This window comes from Bos grunniens, chromosome 15 (genome assembly GCF_055505025.1).
Source record: "Bos grunniens cultivar Pamir isolate PY7600 chromosome 15, Bosgru_T2T1.0, whole genome shotgun sequence".
In the NCBI taxonomy this organism is placed as follows: Eukaryota; Metazoa; Chordata; class Mammalia; order Artiodactyla; family Bovidae; genus Bos; species Bos grunniens.
Genome location: NC_141179.1, coordinates 81,630,834 through 81,651,868, shown reverse-complemented (window position 1 = coordinate 81,651,868; position 21,035 = coordinate 81,630,834). Strand labels below are relative to the sequence as shown.

Here is a 21,035-nt window from a genome sequence, read left to right as displayed (position 1 = left end):
ATACCAGACCACCTGATCTGCCTCTTGAGAAACCTATATGCAGGTCAGGAAGCAACAGTTAGAATTGGACATGGACCAACAGACTGGTTCCAAACAGGAAAAGGAGTATATCAAGGCTGTATATTGTCACCCTGTTTATTTAACTTATATGCAGAGCACATCATGAGAAACGCTGGACTAGTAGAAACACAAGCTGGAATCAAGATTGCTGGGAGAAATATCGATCACCTCAGATATGCAGATGACACCACCCTTATGGCAGAAAGTGAAGAGGAACTCAAAAGCCTCTTGATGAAGCTGAAAGTGGAGAGTGAAAAAGTTGGTTTAAAGCTCAACATTCATCATGGCATCCGGTCCCATCACTTCATGGGAAATAGATGGGGAAACAGTGGAAACAGTGTCAGTCTTTATTTTTCTGGGCTCCAAAATCACTGCAGATGGTGACTGCAGCCATGAAATTAAAAGACGCTTACTCCTTGGAAGGAAAGTTATGACCAACCTAGATAGCATATTCAAAAGCAGAGACATTACTTGGCCAACAAAGGTTCATCTAGTCAAGGCTATGGTTTTTCCTGTGGTCATGTATGGATGTGAGAGTTGGACTGTGAAGAAGGCTGAGCGCCGAAGAATTGATGCTTTTGAACTGTGGTGTTGGAGAAGACTCTTGAGAGTCCCTTGGACTGCAAGGAGATCCAACCAGTCCATTCTAAAGGAGATCAGCCCTGGGATTTCTTTGGAAGGAATGATGCTAAAGCTGAAACTCCAGTACTTTGGCCACCTCATGCGAAGAGTTGACTCATTGGAAAAGACTCTGATGCTGGGAGGGATTGGGGGCAAGAGGAGAAGGGGATGACAGAGGATGAGATGGCTGGATGGCATCACTGACTCGATGGACATGAGTCTGAGTGAACTCTGGGAGATGGTGATGGACAGGGAGGCCTGGCGTGCTGCGATTCATGCGGTTGTATTGAGTCGGACACGACTGAGCGAGCGACTGATCTGATCTGATCTGATCTGCACTTTCTAGTTCTTGTTTGCGGTTCTCTGACTCCGCTGGGATTTGCTGACGGTGCGAGGAGCATGAACTCAGGAGAAAGGATCGAGCTGGTGGGCAAATGGGAAGAAATGTAACCTGTGCCCGCCAACGTGGTCCAAATGGAGCCCAAGGAAGCGGTTGTGTGTGTGTGTGTGTGTGTGTGTGTGTGTGTGTCCGTCTGTCTGTCTGCGGGTAAGCCCTCTGTGTGCTGTGAGTTTGGGATCTTTTTCCGTGGGGCGGGGTGGGGGGGGGGTGCTGACCGTGTGCGCAACAGCATTAAAACTATGTCGGTCACGGCAGCTGGGAGGGAGAAAGAGGATCAGAAAGGAAAACAGACGCCGCCGGGGTCAGAAGAGGCCGGGAAGCGAAGGGCCCCGGGCGTGATCAAAGAGGCCGCGAGATTGCTAAAGCCCAGGCAGAAAGAACTGATGGAAAGCGCGGGGCCCGCGGCATCTCCGCCCGCCTCCCCGCCCCGGGCTTCCGGGCGCGCGCGGAGGGCTGGAGAGGGGCGGGGAGGGGCGGCGCGAATGCAAACCTGGAGGGCGCGCGGCGGCACGCCTGGGGACCTCGGCGAGCTGGCCGGTAGGGCGCGGGGCCGGGGGCCGGGGGCGCAGGGCTGGAGCCGGGGGCGCGGGGCCGGGCCGGGGGCGCGGGGCCGGTGGGGCGGCGCGCTCCGGGGCTGCGCAAACCACTGGGAACCCCTGTCCAGAGGGCGGCTGACCCTGTGCCGGGGGCCGGGGGCCGGGGGCCACGGGTCGCGGGCAGCGAGGTGGGGGCGGGGAGCGGGTCCCGGGTGCTTTTCCGGCGGATGGTGATGGGAAGAGGGGCGCAGGGGGGTGGGGTGGAGGTTTTGGGGGTCCCAGATTTGGATCGCGGGGGATCTTGAGCGGTGTAGGGGGCTTGGGGGGATGTTTTTTCCATTAGCCCTGCCGGCGGCGTGACTCATCAACCCACGTGACCTAGGGAAGCTGACAAGATTCCCGGAGCTTCTGTCAGTGAACTGGGAAGACCCACTTAACCAAGTTATTGGCAGGCTCAGGGAGGACTCTTGTGGGGTCCCCCAGCCTCTGTGCCTGGCCCAGAACTGCTTCTTCCTTAGCGACCGCGGCTCTGAAACTGGGGCTCAGCTCCAGCTTCCCCAGCTGTTGCCAGCTGTGGGATGAAGGTTTGTAACTGTGTCTAGCAGTTGGGCTCTGTCCCACAAAGAACCCCTGGTCTGCCCTATCTTGCCCACAGCACCCCGTGGACCGAGCAGCCTCCGCCTGACTTCACAGGATCCAGAGAAGCCCTGTGGATTACTGTCGAGGAAGCCTGAAACAGCCAGAAACCAGAGAGCCAACCAGACCCTAGGAATATCTCCAAGGGCTCGGACGCCAGGCCTGGGTAGCCCGGAGGCCAGCAGTGGGATCGCGGCATCGGCTCCCCTGGCGTCATGCAGGGCCGCAGCCTGCCCTTCCGAGTGGCCACGCTGGTGACAGGGCTCCTAGAGTGCCTCGGCTTTGCGGGTGTCCTCTTTGGCTGGACGTCTCTGGTGTTTGTCTTCAAAAAGCAGCATTACTTTGAGGAGCTGTGTGAACTGGATGCTGGGTCGCTGGGCAATGCCACCGGGCTGGATGGTAAGGGAGCAGGACCGTCTCTGAATCTGGTTCCCAGGTGGTGGGAAGAAGGGCTAGACAGGACTCCGGGCCCGCCCCCCCTCCCCCAGCCCCCCGCCCAAAGCCAGGCTTTCTATGGTGAGAAAAAGGGGGCATCAGCCTCCCCCACCCTCAACCTGGACCTAAGAGGTGCCTGGGGAGGGAGGTGCCCGCTCCCAAGGGCTGATTAGCGGCCATCACGGCTTAGCTGTGAAAGGGGTAACTTTCCCCTCGGCAGACTGTCCCAGATGGAGGAGGCTGCCCTGGACTGGGAACAGGCTGGGTGCCTGCCTGCCAGGAAGGCTGGGACGGGTGGGGGGTGGCCCGTCTGCCTGGACTCCTGAGACGGGCCCATCTCTCCTCCAGAGTGCAGGGCCCGCCAGGAAGGCTGGGACGGGTGGGGGGTGGCCCGTCTGCCTGGACTCCTGAGACGGGCCCGTCTCTCCTCCAGAGTGCAGGGCCCGGGACGAGCGGTTCTCACTCATCTTCACCCTGGCCTCCTTCACGATCAACTTCATGACCTTCCCCACGGGCTACATCTTCGACCGTTTCAAGACCACCGTGGCCCGCCTCATCGCCATGTAGGTCCCAGGGGCACCGGGCCAGGGCTGGGCAAGGGGACTTTGGGCAGAGGCGTTGTTTGCAGGAAGCCGCAGGCCAGGCAGTTGGGCACCTTTGCTCCAGCAGTGCTGCTAGGAACACACCTGGGTGTTGACACCCTGTCTCGGCTTTCCCTGTTCCCTTAGCCCCTTCTTCCCTTTTTTCCCCCGCTTCTCTGTTGCATGTGACACTGGGCTGTTGGTCGTGCTGAACTGGGCAGAAGGCCAGGCCTGCTTCCTGTAGGGGGTGCTGGCCTGCGGCAGGGCTTGTGAAATCAGCAAAGCCTAGAGTTGCCACTGACACCCATGAGACTGGAGCTCCCACTGCAGGGGCGCAGGTTTGATCCCTTGGCGGGGAACCGAGATCCCGAGTGGCGTGGCCACAGAGAAAAACTGAACTGTCTCTGCCTTGGTGCAGGGGACCCCGTGTCTTCATCACACCCAAGTGGCTCCTCGCCACCCTCCTCCTGGCCTCCCCCCAACCCTGTCACTTCCCAGAAGTTAGGCAGGATGGTGCCCCGGGGTGTCTTTGGTGGTGGGGACTTGAAGTTCCCTCCCGTGGGGGTGCCCAGGCCAAGTAGTCGAGGAGAAGGAGGGCCACGCTGGCTCACAGGGGTGCCGCTGAGCTGGCCAGCTTCTGTGATAAGCGGCGGCCTGGTGGGCATGATTAGGACCCAGCGCGGTGTCTCCCTGGAGGTCCGGGGCGTTCAGCTGTTCGAGGGACTGGAGGGCGGCTGGGCCAGGCCATGGCGGGACGGTGCAGCAGGTCCTTGGCTCTCTGAGCCCTTGGGTGACCGTCACTGTCGTTCTTGGGCTCCAGTCTCCTGTCTCCTCCTCTTTCCTGTCCTGCCTTTGCCCTTTCCCTCTTCTCTGGCCTTGAGTATGTGAAGCAAAACCCAGTCTTCCCACCTGTGTTTGCTCCTCCACTTTTACACAGAACATGTCACTTCTGAGATACTTCTGGTCACCAGATGTGTCAGAAGTGAAGTGGCAAGCCATTCTCTGGCACCAGCTGGGTGTCTTAGGTGTGTGCCAAGTGCTCAGTTGTGTCCGACTCTCTGCGACCCCCGTGGACTGGAGCCCGCCAGGCTCCTCCGTCCATGGGATTTCCCAGACAAGGATACTGGAGCGGTTGCCATGCCTTCCTCCAGGGGATCTTCCCAAGCCAGGGATCGAACCCACGTCTCTTCTGTCTCCTGCATTGCACATGGATTCTTTATCCGCTGAGCAATCTGGGAAGCCCTTGGGGGTCTTATAATTTAATTCAATCCTGACACTCTCTCTGGAGGCCCTACAGCAGACCCCACAGGTTAAGGGCTCGGTCCCACCAGACCGCGCCTGCCCCCCTAAGATGCCAATTGCAATGGTAGGTCCCCAGGTTCCCCACGTCTGTCTCAGTCAGCTACAACTCTTGAGATGCCCCTGACCTCCTCCTTGGATTCAGTTCTTTGCGAAAGGGCTCGCTGAACGCAGGGAGATGCATTGACCAGTTTCTGAAACGGCATGATAAAGGATACAGATAAACAGCACTTGAAGAGACACAAGGCCAGGTGGGTGGTGGTTCCGAGCCCAAGAACTTTTGCGTCCCTGTGGGCTTGTGGTGCAGCAGCCTCCTGGTCCGTGGAGGTGTTTGCCAACCTGGGAGCTCTCCAAACTCCACACTTAGGGGATTTTATGGAGGCTTCCTCACATAGGCACAACCCATTATTGAGTCCACTTCCAGCCGTCTCCCCTCTCTGTAGAGAAGTGGACACAGGGGTGGAAATTCCAGGCGTCTCATTGTGGCTTTTCCACCCCTCCACAGTTATTTCATCAGAACAGTAGAACAAAAGACGCTCGTAGTGTCTTCTCTGCAGGAACTTATACAATTATTAGAACCCCTGTGTCAAGGCCTGGGGACAAGGACCAAATATGTAGTTCTTGTCATAAGTCAGAATATCACACTTAAGCCCTGTTTTTATTACCCCCTGCCTTACAAGATGCCCAGACTTCTAAGAGATCTCAGTAACCTTGGGATCTTGGTCGTGAAATCATAGCATCCTAGAACTTTAAGCCTGGGGTCTGGATCAGTCCAGTCATTTCCTTTACAGAAACAAGCTTCTAAGAGAGAGTAGTACCTTGCCCAAGGTCACACAGCAAGAGCCGTTTGAACTCAAGGTTTTGTAGACCAGGCCCAGATGTCTTTCTTTAAGGGCTTGGCCTCTTGGGACTTCTGGGTTGGAGGACCTGGCTCCACACACCCTTGCCCCGCCACGCTTCTCTCTTTTTAAAGAAACGTTTGTTTGGATGCCTTGGGCCTGAGTTGCGGTGCGTGGGGTCTCGTTCCCTGACCAGGAGTTGAACCTGGGCCCCTGCATTGGGAGCTCCGTGTCCTGGTCACCAGGTCGCAAGGGGAGTCCCCGGGTTTCTCTCTTCGTGACGATGTTCTCCGTCTCCCCTTCTGTGTTCCAGATTTCTCTACACCAGCGCCACGCTCACCATAGCCTTCACCTCTGCAGGTGAGTGCTGTCAGGAGGGACATGACCTCGGGCACCTGGTGCATGGGGCAGGGGCAGAAGGGTCATGGAGACACCGGCCCCACAGCTACTCAGATCCACAGACTCCGAGCTGGAAAGGGCCCTTGAGGGCTCTATTGCTGGTCTTTAAAAACAGCTTAGTGAGAAGTGTGAATAATAAGGACAGGGGAGAAATTGCTTCAGAGAGGAAGAACTGATTCAAAAGATTGCATCCTTTTGTTATGTCTTAAAATGTCCTCTCTTTTTAAAAAATGAAATAATAGGGAATTCCCTGGCAGTCCGGTGTGCACTTCTGCTTGTATTCGTGATCCTCGGTTAGAGGACTAAGATTTCACAAGCTGTGCAGCACGGCCAAAGAAAGAGGAAAGAAAAGAAACGATAATATAAATGGTAGTTGTTGAAAATATCCTGACTTAGCAGGGTGCAAACCGACAACTCTATGGTAGTCAAAAAATTTTCCTCTTCAAATTTTACTGGTCTGCGTGCTGTGATGTGCTTAGTCGCTCAGTTGTGTCCGAATCTCTGTGACCCCATGGACTGTAACCCACCAGGCTCCTCTCTCCGTGGGATTCTCAGGCAAGAACACTGGAGTGGGTAGCCTTTCCCTTCCTCCAGGGGATCTCCCCAACACAGGGATTGAAGCCAGGTCTTTCGCATTGCAGGCAGATTCTTTCCCATCTGAGCCACCATTCAATGCCCAATCTGGTTTATTCCCAGCTTTCTTCATGGGGAATAAAGTGGGGAATGTGTAGAGGAGAAAACTGAGGTCAGAAAGCCCCTTGCAAAGACTTAGAAAAGGCCCCAGAGCAAGTTAGTGGGGAGTGGGGCTGGGACCCTGGCTGTGCTCTTTGCTAGCAGCTTCTCATTATAGAGGCCAGCAGATGCCTTTCGGTCTTCTCCCCGGAGTCAGGTCTTGGGGCTCAGTTTTGGGGCTTAGGAGGCAAGAGCACCTTGCTCTGCTGTGAGTGGCGGCCGCCCGACGCTGGTGGTCTGCATCGGTGTTCAGTGAACACAGGCCAACTGAGGTTTCTGTCTGAACAGACCTCAGGAGGTAGCCTGGCACCTCAGCCAGTTATTTAAAACCCACTCTGCTCATCAGCACGGCTTTGTCCCTAAAAGTCTGAACGTGACTTTCAAGTGGCTGAGTGTGGAGGTAATGGCTGGCTACGTTTTGACTCCCATCTGTGAATCACTGGAGCCACAATTTGCCCTTCCCCCAGAAAATGGGGCTTTTTGATTTTGGAAAAAGTGTTGAGACCACAGTAATGCTGTTTTTGAAAGGAACCTCAGCCAACCTTCAGGGTGTTTGGGGAGGCACCTTTTCCAGAGACAGAAATTGAATGGTAAGGAGTGTGAATGCTCTAAAATGAGCAAGTTCACCGTGTGTCTCCAGGTAGGGAACAGTAGTTACTAGAATAATAGTTACTTTGGAGAATATTATTGGGAAGCACACGTATGCTATGTTAAGGTTGAATCACTTGGTGGAAATGTTACGCTGTTTTTATTTCTCATTCAGGCCTCTGATTTCACTCAGGAAATCACATAGGGCTGGGGTAATTTTAACACTGGCAAGAGCAGAAATCAGGCCTTGAACATTCTAAGTGCAACTGCATTCAGTTACAATTTATTAACACTGCTTTCATTGTACTTATTTTTATAGTTAGGGCTTCCCTAGTAGCTCAGACTGTAAAGCATATGCCAGTAATGCAGGAGACCTGGGTTCGATCCCTGGGTTGGGAAGATCCCCTGGAGAAGGAATGGCAACCCACTCCAGTACTCTAGCCTGGAGAATCCCATGGATAGAAGAGCCTGGCGGGCTACAGTCCATAGGGTCGCAAAGAGTTGGACACGACTGAGTGACCAACACACACGCATTCACAACAAGCAACGCCAGTTAGTTTTCATTGACACTCGTAATGTAAAGATTCCCTTTTTTTGGCCCCCTCGATATTTCACTGTGGGATCTCAGTCCCCCACCCAGGGATCGAACCCTGGCCATGGCAATGAAAGTTGGCATCCTAACCACAAGGCCACCAGGCAACTCCACGTATAAAGTTTCCTTCAAAAATAATAGATTCCTTTTGGATAGTGAGTCACATTAAAAAATTTTTTTTTTTAGCAAATAAGAGAGGCACGGCCTATGGCCCAGATCATGAAGGTGGACAGAAGGCAGTGACCTGAAACGGCACTGGCAGTGCAGGAGACATGGGTTCGATCCCTGAGTCAGGAAGATGCCCTGGAGGAGGAAGGGGCAGCCCGCTGCAGGGTGCTTGCCTGGGAAAGCCCGTGGGCAGAGGAGCCTGGCGGGGTGCAGTCTGTGGGGCTGCACAGCGTCGGACGCGACTGAGCGGCTGCACCAGCCCCAGCCTCTGGTGCTGTTCTTCCTCAGCCCTGCTCTTCTTGCCCAACAGCTGCCAGAGCCACTGGAGTGATTTTTTTTTTTGCATGTCAGTCTTCTCAAGGGCAAGAAATTCTTTTTATTCATCCTACATTTCTAACGCCAGGCAAACACCCACCACAGAAGAAGTGCTCGAAGTCTAATGAACAGAGGAAATGCAGTTTCCGGGCATTTTCTCTCTCAGATCCCACAGCGCCCTAGGAAGGCAGAAGAGCAGGGACTGTTCCCATCTATCAGATGAGATGACTGAGTCGCACTTCAGAGTCCAGCTCAGTGCACTGAGTTAGAGGCTGGGTGTGTGGGCTCAGTCCAGGCTCCTCTCCCCTGCAGTGTCAAGATGAAAAGGATTGTGCGCGATTTAGTGAAGGAAGTGGGCAGTGGGTCGAGTCCTGCCTCTCTCGGTAGACATTCAGCCTGCCGACGACCAAGGGTCATCTTTGACGGGGAGGAGGGTCCCTTTGCAGGAGCATGTGAGGGAGCCTTGACAGTCCCCTGAGACACTTGGAGGGTGCTGGAAGGGCTGCCCAGAATCGGGGCCCTGAGCGCAGGCTTGTGGGGAGCAGAGGGGAGCCCCAGAGTGCGGGGCTCCGTGTTTGGGTTGCTGGGTGGCATCACCCCGCCTCTGTCTCGGATGCTTGCAGACTCAGCTGTGCTGCTCTTCCTGGCCATGCCCATGCTCGCCGTGGGGGGCATCCAGTTCCTGATCACCAACCTGCAGGTGTGAGCCCGCCCTGGCCGAGGGCACCTGGCAGGACCTTGGGGTGGGCGGGGGAGGCGCAAGCCCTGCTGCTTTGGTGGCCTCTGATGGCGTGGGCCCCAGCCGGAGTGGCAGCTCCTGGGGTGGAGGGGGGTCTGTGTATGAGGGCCTGACGCTTGCTGGGTGCATGGGAAGTGTTTCATGGGCGAGTGAGTGACTCGGGCTGGTCCTGTGTTCTCCAGATCGGGAACCTGTTTGGCAAACACCGCTCGACCATCATCACCATGTACAACGGAGCATTTGACTCCTCCTCGGCAGTCTTTCTCATCATCAAGGTAGAGGGTGGCAATTGCCTGTGTCCCCTGCCGCTGGTTGGGCCTTGGGGTGGGCCCCAGACATCCATAATCAGCTTCTAGCGTAGAAGGCAAGAGCCTGGACCAAGACGTATTCTTAGAAGTAAGTTTCGCCCCGGATTCTTACCTGGACTTCTTGTACAATGCAGTTTATGACAAGATAAACCTTGGCACCTCCACCGTGTTTAAGTGTGAGTTCAGTAGCATTGAGTTCATTCATGCTGTTGTACGACCACCACCAGCACCCATCTCTGGGACGCTTCTCAACCCTGTGAAGCTCAAACTGTCCATCAAGCAATAACTCCCCACGCCCCATCCACCTCCCGCTGGACCCTGACCACCACTGTTATAATTTCTATTTCTGTGATTTTGGCTATTGCAGGTACCTCTGAAGTAGAATCACATCCTACTTTTTTTCTTTCTGTGACTGTATTATTTCATGTAGCATCATGTCCTCAAAGTTCACAGTTTGTTTTAGCAGGTGTCAGAGTTCCCTTCCTGTTAAGATTGACGCCTGTTCCGTCGCGCGTGCCACAGTTGTTAAATGTTCATCCATGAAGGGACGTTTGTTTGCGCCCACCTTTCGGATGTCGTGAGTAATGCTGGTGTGAACGTGACTGTTACGCTGACCTTTCCCCTCTTGTTTCTGCAGCTCCTTTATGAACAGGGCGTCACCATCAAGGCCTCCTTCCTCTTCATCTCTGTCTGCAGTGCCTGGCATGTCGGGCGCACTCTCCTCCTGATGCCCCGGGGGCACATCCCCTACCCGCTGCCCGCCAACTACCGCTACGGGTAAGGACTGTGAGCTGGGGACGGTGTGGCCAGAGTCCCTCCTCTGACCTGGAGTGGGAAGAGGGTTTGGGACGGATGTGGTTACAGTAGGGCAGAGGAAACCTGTCTCTGGAGAGGAGGACTCGACCAAGGATGTATCAGTTAGCTACTGCTGCATAATGAACGATCCCAAAACTTAAGGGCTTAAAACCTTAGGCATTTATTATCTTCCTAAGTCTAGTGGTAGCTGGCTAGTTCTACTGATCAGGGGGTGCTACTTAGATGCTCTTGACAGACTTCTCATGCCTGCGATCGTCTGGAGGGCTAGCCGGGGGCCGGCTGGCCTAATGGCCTTACTCACAGGGGATTTGTCTGCTTGTCTGGGGTGGCGAGGATATCTGGGTCACGTGGCTTGCATTCTCCAGCAGGCTGGCTGGTGCTTCTTCACTTCTTGGTTTCAGGGTTCCAAGAGCATGCAGCAACACGCAAGTTTTCTTCAGGTTTAAGGCTGGATTGGCACACCACTTATTTATTTTTAATAAATTTATGTATTATTGTTTGTTTTTGGCCGTGCTGGGTCTTTGTTGCTGCATGGGCTCTTCTCTGGTCGTGGAGAGCGGGCTTCTCACTGCTGTGGCTTCTGTCGTTGCGGGGCACAAAGTCTCGGGCACACAGGCTTCAGAAACTGCCACCCGAGGGCTCAGAGCTGTGGCTCCCGGGCTCCATAGTCGTGGCACACGGGCTTAGTTGCTCCACGGCACATGGATCCTCCCGGATCAGGGGTTGAACCCGTGGCTCCTGCATCGTCAGGCGGATTCTCCACCGCTGAGCCCCCAGGGAGGCCCGGTGCGTCACTTTTGATGGGTCGTCCTGGTTGAAGCCGCTCACGAGGCCAGCCCAGATTTAGGGTTTGGGGAAACAGAGCTGCCAAATTCCTTTGCAAAGCATAGAGAAGAAAGCAGATGAAGAAACGGGACCATCTCTGCATCTGCTCAGTACGAGCAGTGGCGCCAGGGACATTTCCTGGCGGGTCGATTACTCTCTGGCAGCCTGGCATGTGCTCTGGTTTCATTTCATGGTAGTACTCGGCTGCGTATCTGTATCTCCATCTTCCAGATCAGAACAGTGAGGCTCGGAAGAGTTAGGTCTGAGCCACGTTGCCACAGCCAGGAAGAGGCAGGACTGGGATTGGAACCCACGTCTGTTCTACGCTTCCCATCCTTCGGTTGCTCCCGTATGTGGCTGCAGATTAGAATTGCTGGGATTAACTGGAGATGTTTCTAAAAAAGATAACGGGAGCCTGCCTTCCACGCCCAGACCTTCTGGCTCCGCTGGTCTGGGCCTGGACGCCAGTGCTGGGGCTGTGAAAAGGTGATCCCAGTGTGCAGTGCCAGGGGCCATTTCCTTTCCCTGCATCCCGCAGGCGTGTCAGGCTCAGCTCCCAGTCCTTGGCTTGGGCTGATAGAGCTTCTGTTTCTACAGTCTCTGCTCCAGGGACAGCCCCCCAGAGGAAGACAAGAAGGTAGCTGAGTCCGAAAAGCTGGAGCTGCAGTCAAAGGAGTTCCTTTCCCTGAAGAAAGGTGAAGCCTGCTGGTTAACCCATTTTCCCCCAAGAACCTGGCCTTCCCCTGCGGCCAGCGTGGTTCGTCACCTCCAGAGCTTTGCCAGGGACTCAGGGCCAGAGAAGGTCAGGTGGCGAAGAGACCTGTAGGATCTTTCCGACTCCCTCAGCCTACCGAGGGTCCAAGAGGGCAACCGGTTTCCTTTGATCTCTCCTTTCCGTCCCCAGCACGCCGTAGCCCTGCTCCCCAGAGCTCAGTCTCCACCCTTCGCCTTCCCTTGCCCGCCCGCTCCTAAGCGTGCCTTATCTGTCCAGTATCTGCAGGTCCCGTGGGTCAGCCCTCTCTCACTGCTCCGTCTCCATCTTGCCTCGCCTTTCTGTCTGTTTTGGGTCCTGGGTTACAAATGTCCCAGAGCTCTGTCGGCTGAGGTAGAAACAAGAATAAGACCCTGGGAAGTTCACCGAATGAAGGGAGGAGTGCACTTGCCAGGCCGCATCCAGGAGGAGCCGAAGCAGGATACCCCTGGGGACCCCAGGGTCAAATCCTCACCACTCTGCCCCTCGAGAAGAACGGTCCCATTGGGCAGCCTGGGGTGAGGCGCAGAGCACTCAGTCCACGGGCTCACCCGGACCGTGAAGATCAGGGCGGGGAAGGTTTCCGTGGGAGACTTGGAGGCTGGTGCTGAAAGAGGAGTGGGGGGTGCGGAGCCGCTGAAATCCTCGCTGTCCCCGCCATCCCGCACATTGCCTCTGACTTGCTCCTCTCCTTGCCTGTCTTTTCCTCATCCTGCCTGAGAACGATCGGGAAGGTTGGTAGTGCGAGAAGCATCCCAGTGTGAAGGGTCAGATAGTGGACAGCAGAGCATGGGAGAGCTGTGCCCCCGCGGTGGTGGGGCTGGGATGTTGCGTGGAGGCGGGGGTGTTGCCCTCGGAGAGTCCAGGGGGGAAGAACGGGTGAGCTCAGAGCTCGGGCTCTCCCGGTAAGACCTGTGCACCCATTCCCCCCCCCCAATTCAATAGTAGCTCTTACCCGAATTTTCTTCCCCCTCATCAGAGACCCCGGGACAGCAGCAGGCACCCGGCTCCTTCTGGAGCCACACCTTCTCCCGGCGCTTTGCCTGGCACGTGGTGTGGCTGTCCGTGATACAGCTGTGGCACTACCTCTTCATCGGCACCCTCAACTCCCTGCTCAACAACTTGGCCAGCAGGGACAGTGCACTAGGTAGGTGGGGGGCTGGGAGGCAGCCCCTCTGTGCATCGCCTCTGGGGACTTGGCACCTCACGTGGTGGGGCGCTGAGCTCAGCAGGGCTCTGTGCTCCGAGGGAGGTCTGAGCCCAGGGTGTGGGCTGGAGGGTCAGGCCGGGCAGGGGCGGGTGGGTGGCCTCCTCTGGAAGGCAGTCCTAAAGAGCTCTTGCCGTCCACCCCTCTCTGCCCTCTGCAGTCAGCACCTACACAAACGCCTTTGCCGTGACTCAGTTCTTCGGAGTGCTGTGTGCGCCCTGGAACGGCCTGCTCATGGACCGGCTCAAACACAAGTACCAGGAGGAAGCGAAAAGGACAGGTGAGCCCTGCGCTCCAGAGGGTCAGGGAGCCAGCGTGCGGGAGGCTTTTGTTTACATCCACGCCCATCGTCTTTTTCTTAAATCCTTTTCTACTTGCATCTGTTCACTCATCCTTCCATGACTCATTCACCCATCCATCATTCATCTATACATCATCCATCATCTGTCCTTTTATCCACCCATCACCCGTCCATCCATCACCCATCCATCCATCACTCATTCACCCATCCATCATTCATCTATACATCATCCATCATCTGTCCTTTTATCCATCCATCACCCATTCATCCATCACTCATTCATCCATCCATCATTCTCCCATCATCCATCATCTCTCCTTTTATCCACTTATCACTCATTAGTCCATCACTCATGCATCCTTTACTCATCCATCCATCACCCATCCATCCTTCCATCATCTATCCATCCAAACATCATCTGTCCTTTTATCCACTTATCACCCATCCATCCATCACCCATCCATCCATCACTCATCCATGCATCACTCATCCATCCTTCCATCATTCACCCATCATCCATCATCTGTCCTTTTATCCATCCATCACCCATTCATCCATCACTCATTCATCCATCCATCATTCTCCCATCATCCATCATCTCTCCTTTTATCCACTTATCACTCATTAGTCCATCACTCATGCATCTTTTACTCATCCATCCATCACCCATCCATCCTTCCATCATTCACCCATCATCCATCATCTGTCCTTTTATCCATCCATCACCCATCCATCCATCACTCATCCATACATCCATACATCATCTGTCCTTTTATCCACTCATCACTCATTCACCCATCATTCATCCATCCTTCACTCATTCATCCTTCCATCATCCATCCTTCCATGCATCATCTGTCCTTTTGTCCATTCATCATGCATCCATCCATCCATCCACCATCCATCCATCATCCGTCTCTCCATACACCCACTAGTCACTGAGTGCCAGTTACGTGCCAACCATAGTTCCAGATTTCGATAACAGACCTGACAGTTACGTCCTTGTTCTCACGCTGTTCTAGTCTAGAGAGTAGAGAAATGCAAGTAGTCAAGCTTTGTGGCCCCTGAAATAAACCTGCAGGGAGCTGTGGCCACACAAAGCAGGGCACCTACGCTGTGTCTTCCTGGAGGAAGCGGCCTCTGAGCTCCTAAAGGGAGAGTAAGAAGTGGCAAGATGAAGGCGAGGGCCTGGGATGTGGCCCAGGGGTGCAGCGGGGTCATTGTTCATGGTGGTGAAAGAATGAAACCTTGAGGAAGCTGAGGAGCCCCAGCAGGTGGTTCAGGCACAGGGCGTGTTGGGGCGGGGGCTGGGGAGAGGAGAGAAAGGGCAGGCGGCGTCCCGCCAGGGAGCTGGGGCCTGATCCTGGGACGAGAACAGATGGACAGGGCAGCCTGCTCGTTTTGTTGTTTCAGCCTCAAGCCGCACGGCCTGTGGGATCTAGGTTCCCCAACCAGGGGGTTGGACCCTGGCCACGGCAGTGAGCGCACTGAGTCCTAACCGCTGGACCCCAGGGACTGCCGGTACCCCTGGAGTTTCATCTCCCCCGCCCCGCTTCTCTGAGCCACTTCTAAAGCAAACCTCAGACGTCAGATCATTTTATTTGTAAACACTTCAGTATGTAGTGCCAACAAGTAAGGCCTCTTCTGTTTAAGTGAAGCATCACCGGGAGGAATATCGTTATGACGCCTGAGACAGCCTCCGATGATTTCTCAGTGTCATCTGTTCATTCATGTGGTCCAGTTCGGATTTCGCGAACGGTGTCATCTGAGTCTTTCTGTCAGCGGTTTGTTTGTTCACATTCGGATCCATACAGGGCCACAGTGTAGTAAGTCTCTATCCCCCGCCCCCTTTTTCCGCTTCGTTCACTTACTGACGGGACTGGGTTACTTGTCCGGTCAGGTTTCCCACATTTTGCATTTGGCATCCTTTTCGTGTCATTTTTAAACGTTCTTTTGACTGGGCTCTGTCTGTAAACAGGCAGATCGGAGACTCAGTTTAGTATCTTTTGGCAAGAATAACTTGAGAGGTGTAGCCGTGGGCTTCCTCCGAGGTCTCATCTGCAGACCCTGGGTACCCGTTGCCTTGTTCTTATGATGTTAGGATTGATCCGTGCACTCAGACATTGTCAGTCTGATCCACCCGTTGTGAAAGGTTCTCATCAGCTGCAGGCCTTGCCGCTACTGATGCTTGATGCCTAGACCCGTTATTTTATTAGGGTTGCAAAACAGAGAATTTCTATGACTATCTTTTCCTTCTGCTTTTCATAGCTAAAACTTTCCCTAGAACGACAAACTTTATTAACTGTTTTGTTTACCCGGAAATAAATGCGTATTTTTTCCTCTGTTTGAGCCTGTCTGGTGGCTCACATGGTGAAGAATCTGCCTGCGGTGTTGGAGACCCAGATTCGATCCCTGGGTTGGGAAGATCCCCTGGAGAAAGGGCATGGCAGCCCACTCCAGCAGTCTTGCCTGGAGAGTCTCATGGACGGAGGAGCCTGGCGGGCTAGTCCACCGGGTCGCAAAAGAGTCAGACATGAATGTGCAGTGGACACTTTTTCCTCCTCTTTACTAGTTTCAGAAAAGTGAGTTGGTATCCAAGCAACTTCCAGGGGTAACCACTCACAGTTTCTCTTTTGAAATCTTATTTTCAGTATATCTGACGTGTTTCAGTCCGTCTCTGTGACGATCCTTCTTGAGGTTCAGACTCCCTCACCCTTGACCCCTGGGAGCGTGACCAGTCAAGCATCTGTGTCCTTTACAGAAAGTTACTTTTGGAGAGTGCTCGGGTCCCTTTCACTGGGTATGTTTCCTGGCCCAGACCCGAAACCACCCATGCCTTCAAATAGTCCTGGGTCCCTTTGAATGAGAAGTGGTGTTTAACGATGGCAGTCTGGATGCTGGGGTTTCTAATTCTCCTGGGCTCTCATGGCTTTTAGTCCTCAGAGGTAAAATATAGATAATTTTTTGGATGAAAAGAAAATAAATCATGAATATCTAATACTGATGTTTTAGTTCAAATTTTACTTGATTTTTGCATTTGTGTCTCTTTTCTTCTGAAAATCATGGTTCCTAAAATACTATACATTATACTAAATATACATACTGTGTACTGTATATACACACACACATATATATATTCTATACATAGTTTTTTAAAAATATATTTTACGCATGACTGCTGGTTTAGCAAGGTCAGTACTGTTACTGATAACAGTGCCGGTGCCGACTGTTGGTGCGCCTTCCTTTCCCTCATTCTCATTCTGAAGGTACGTCCCCTAGGATCTGTCCGTCAAAATTATGGTATTTTAAGAGTCAGCAACTGGATACAAAAAGTTGCATTCGTTGGTTTCATCTCGTTGGATTTCTTTTTTTTTCTTTTTGGGGGGGAATGGCCTTGCTTGTTTTCTTCCTATTACTCTGATTTAATTTTTAAGGACATTTTTGTATCAAACGTTGACATTATTCCGAAGCCACAACTGGGAAACAGGAACCAGCCCACCGCATTTGTTTCCTCCTCGGTCCCCTGGCCTCCCTTCCTGCCCTTGTTTGGTAATTGCTTTTTTTTCCCCCTTAAAGACAGACTCGTTTGCATAAACAGCTTCCCTTTCTTAGGTAAAAGGTGGCAGCCTGCAGGCTTCTGCCCGCAGCCTGCTTTGTGTGGCTCGGTCCTGGGACCGCCCCTCGGCAGGACTCCATCCTTCCGTGACTGTTGTTGTTTAGTCGCTCAGTCGTGTCCGGTTCTTTGTGACCCCGTGGACTGCAGCCCGCCAGGCTCTGTCCATGGGGTTTCCCAGGCAAGAGCACTAGAGTGTGTTGCCATTTCCTTCTCCAGGGGATCTTCCCGACCCAGGAATCGAACCTGCGTCTCTTGCGTTGGCAGGCAGCTTCTTTCCCCCTGAGCCCCCAGGAAGCCCTCTGCCTTTGTCTGCTGCCTCGTTCTGTTACCGTCTGCCACAGTCACTCGCCTCCTGCTGCCGGTTTGGACACCTCCGGTCTTTTGCTGGAACCCGTGGTCCTGCCCCGGAGTATCTGGCTGTAGGCTGTGATCATCTATGAGTGGCTGACGCTGGCCTGTGATTAAGATGAGTCGCTGGAGATGGAGGCATGGGTACATGTTTGAATGGTGTTTTGGTTCAGTTTAGTTCAGTCGCTCAGTCGTGTCCAACTCTTTGTGACCCCATGAATCGCAGCACGCCAGGCCTCCCTGTCCATCACCAACTCCCGGAGTCTACCCAAATTCATGTCCACTGAGTCACTGATGCCATCCAACCATCTCATCCTCTGTCGTCCCCTTCTCCTGCCTTCAATCTTCCCCAGCATCAGGGTCTTTTCCAGTGAGTCAGTTCTTCTCATCAGGTGGCCAAAGTATTGGAGTTCCAGCTTCAGCATCAGTCCTTCCAATGAATAGTCAGGACTGATTTCCTTTAGGATGGACTGGTTGGATCTCTTTGCAGTTTAAGGGACTCTCAAGAGTCTTCTCCAAATGTTTAGGAAGTGAGTTATCCGCGTGTACTGATGAACTGGAGATGGGGTGTATGGAGAGAAGGGGTCAGCGTGGCCCCCCGCCCCCTGGGCGTCCCGTCAGCCTCCTGTCTCCCTTTCGGTACAGGGGCCGTGGCCAAGGCCGCTGCCCTGCGCTCGGTGGTGCCTTCGCTGACCCTGACGTCCCTGCTGAGCCTGGGCTTTGCCGTCTGCGCCTCCATACCGGTGCTGCCCCTGCAATACGCCACCTTCATCCTGCAAGTGGTCAGCCGCTCCTTCCTGTACGGGTGCAACGCGGCCTTCCTCACGCTCGCGTACGTGGGCTTGATGTGCGCTCCCTGATGGGGGATTCCCCGGGACTGAGTGGGGTGTGCTGGGGGCGGAGAAGTCCGGGGAGGAGACCCAGGTGCCGGGGGAGGCGCCCTGGAGGCTGTGGGAGGGGCAGGGCCTTCACATCCGTGTGCTGGGGGCGGAGAAGTCCGGGGAGGAGACCCAGGTGCCGGGGGAGGCGCCCTGGAGGCTGTGGGAGGGGCAGGGCCTTCACATCCATGTGCTGGGAGCGGAGAAGTCCGGGGAGGAGACCCAGATGCCGGGGGAGGCGCCCTGGAGGCTGTGGGAGGGGCAGAGCCTTCACACCCACGAACGCCCTCCATGTCTGCTCCCCGCTGCCTCTGTGATCTGCCTGGCGAGCTCCTGTTCGCCCTCCCACGCCCACTTCTGCTGTAGCCCTCCCAAGGAAGAGCAGAAAGAAAGCCTTTTCCTTCCTTGTGGCACTCTGCTTCTTTCTTCTTTTTTTTGGGTGAGGGGGATATTTTCTTGGCCCTGCCGCACTGCTTGTGAGATCTTAGTTCCCTGACCAGGGATCGAACCCACACCCCTTCCCTGGGAAGTGCAGCGTCTTAACCCAGTAGACCAGCAGGGAAGTCATTATTCTCGCTGCTTCTGCTGGGGCATGCATCATTTGGTATATGGTGGATGTATCTGTGTCTTTTTCCTGAGACCTCCTGGGGCCCAGCCTGCGTCTGGGGCCCTGCTGTTTTCCCCGGGTCGAGCGCGGGGCCATCTCTGTGCCCCAGCAGAGGTGAAGGGGGGGCCCTGTGGGTGTGAGTAAGTGCTGGCTGGCTGAGACTAGGGGAATGGGAGCAGGGGGCTGACCAAGACCCACCAGAGCCAGGCCCTTCCATGGAGCGAGGGTCCCCAGAGCCGCTGGAACCTCCTTTGCCCGCCCCCGTGCAGGTTCCCCTCGGAGCACTTCGGGAAGCTGTTTGGACTCGTGATGGCCCTGTCGGCCGTCGTGTCTTTGCTGCAGTTTCCCCTCTTCACCCTCATCAAAGGCACCCTCCAGAATGACCCGTTATACGTGAGTACTGGGGGCGGGGACCCTGGCCTTAGATCGGGGCGACTTTGTCAGTCTCCAAGCCTGGCCGGGGTGGCCTGGGTGTGGTTCTCGCGGCAACGTTTCTGCACATGGCTACGTCCTGGGTCTTGCTTTTCCAACGGGAGTCCGTGGGAGAACCTATCGTGTGCCGGGGATCCCCGAAGCCAAAGGGTTAACGTGGATGGCCTCCCAGGTCATCGGGGACTCTGCAGACCTCAGTTTCTCCACCTGTGGAATGGGCACAGCTTTCCTCCTTGCCCTGCCCTTAGGCGGGTGGAACGAAAAGTCACCCGGAATCCATCCCATAGGGCACTGTCAGGTCTGAGTGGGATGCAGAGGAGAAACCCGGCGGGATTCTGGTCCCTGCATGATGGTGGACTTGGCCTCACTGCCCCCTCACCCTGCAGGCGGGATTCTGGTCCCTGCATGGTGGTGGACTTGGCCTCACTGCCCCTCACCCTCCAGGTGAACTTAATGCTGGTGCTACTGACTCTCCTGACATTCATCCACCCCTTCCTGGTGAACCGGGAGTGCCAGCGGAAGGAAAGCCCCCGTGAGGTCGCCTAGATCAGAAGCCCCCTCTTTGCTGCCCCGAGGATGTGTCATCTTCCTCCCCCTCGGAGAACCCCACATCCAGGAAGACTTGGCCACCCAGGCTGCTTATATTAAGTAACCATTTTTCTTTCCGTAAGACAAAAAGCCGTTTTCACCTGCCTGCCAAGACTGCTTATCCGCAAAATGGGAGCAAAGGCACAGAAAGGCTTTCCGTGTCAGAGGCAGGAACAGCTGGCCCTGGCGAATGCTTGGCCCGAGGCGGGTGATGGGATGGTGAACTGTGTCTCCTGCTCCTCCGGGTCTCTGTCCCTGAAGCCTGAGCCCGCCTGGACGCTGTGCACCGTATACACTTCCCGGTGAAGGCTGAGGCTGTCCCGCTACTCAGCGTTCAGCAGTGGCACCCAGCTTGCCCCCAGCGGCCCAGAGGATGAGCCCGGGGGGAAAGAGAGGCAGGTGGGTTGGGGTGGGGGTCTCAGGTCTGCTGTTGATGCCGAGTGGCCTTGAGCAGACCCTTCTCCCCTCGGAGCGCCGGTTTCCCATTTGTGAAAGGAGAGGGGGTTTGGAGTCGGCCTTCCCTCCAGCATTCATGTTCCACTGGATTGGCCCAAAAGTTCATTTGAGTTTTTCGTAAGATGTTATGGGGGGCGGGAGGAGGGGGCAGAGATAACCCGAACAAAGTTTTGGGCCAGTAGAAGTTTTTCAGAACAGTGTCAGCCTGCCCACCCTCAGAGCCGTGAGAACCACCTGGCTTGCTGGACCCAGAGGTCTCTGATGAAGCCTTTCAGGGAGGTTTTCTTCAAGAAGGGAGATGATTGGTTTTTATAACATTGAGTTATGTCCTAAATCATTTCATTAGAAGAAATAAAGCTTTTCTGTCTAAGACAACTGCTGCTCCCAGGCTTTGGGGCAGTGGTGGTGTGTGTGCATGCCTGTGTGTTCCAGCCCAGGCCTGGCCTGGGGGCGTGGACGTGGGCGGTGTGGAGGTGGCTGGCCGCAGCCCCAGGCATGGCAGCTGGACCCAGGGTGGGGCAGGAGCCTCAGACTGGGGTCCAGCCACCTGGTCCCAAGGCCTGGGCTGGGGGGCCCCCAGGAATGCCCTGCCTCGCCCGCTCTTGCTGTCCACCCTGCCCCCACCCTGCTGTAACATGCGCCTGCCCCCACCCCCCAGCTGGACTCAGAAGGTCTGACCCTTGCAGCAGCTGGGCAGGCCCCTGAGGTCCTTAACTGCTGGCTGCGGTGAGTCCTTTCCACCCCGGAGGCGCCTGCGAGAACTGAAGGTGGTCTCCACTGTCTGGTGTGTGCTGGGCACCCTGGAGCATTCGTTGGTGAGGGGCGGGCTGGGCGAGATGGGAGAAAGTCTGCAACAGGCCGGGGTTTGACTCCTCTTCTCCAGGAGAGGACTGAGGACTGACTCCTGCCTTCAGTCAGATTACTGAGCTGCTGTGGGGTCTGTTCTAGGCACTGGGGCATCG

General features: G+C 55.0%; 1 protein-coding gene across 2 annotated transcripts; it reads left to right on the top strand.

Annotated features, from left to right (window-relative positions):
• The first annotated feature begins 1,482 nt into the window (after nt 1-1,482).
• SLC43A3 (solute carrier family 43 member 3) lies at nt 1,483-20,448 on the top strand. 2 transcript variants are annotated; one of them, XM_086338732.1, is made up of 13 exons: nt 1,483-1,618; nt 2,273-2,652; nt 3,122-3,251; nt 5,721-5,767; nt 8,825-8,901; nt 9,123-9,215; nt 9,886-10,025; nt 11,487-11,584; nt 12,620-12,787; nt 13,008-13,127; nt 17,758-17,944; nt 18,867-18,990; nt 19,474-20,448. In XM_086338732.1, the coding sequence occupies exons 2-13, from the start codon at nt 2,469-2,471 to the stop codon at nt 19,573-19,575; spliced, it is 1,470 nt and encodes a 489-aa protein (XP_086194858.1). In that variant the 5' UTR covers nt 1,483-1,618; nt 2,273-2,468; the 3' UTR covers nt 19,576-20,448. The 2 variants fall into 2 exon arrangements, with proteins under 2 accessions (XP_086194858.1, XP_086194859.1); XM_086338733.1 differs by lacking the exons at nt 17,758-17,944; nt 18,867-18,990; nt 19,474-20,448 and adding an exon at nt 14,562-16,152.
• The last annotated feature ends 587 nt before the right edge of the window (nt 20,449-21,035 follow it).

Coding starts and splice junctions, on each gene's coding strand:
- SLC43A3 (XM_086338732.1), top strand. CDS start 2,469: ATGCAGGGCCGCAGCCTGCCCTTCCGAGTGGCCACGCTGGTGACAGGG. Junction 9,216..9,885: donor CAGTCTTTCTCATCATCAAG/GTAGAGGGTGGC, acceptor TTGTTTCTGCAG/CTCCTTTATGAACAGGGCGT. Junction 18,991..19,473: donor TCCAGAATGACCCGTTATAC/GTGAGTACTGGG, acceptor CTCACCCTCCAG/GTGAACTTAATGCTGGTGCT.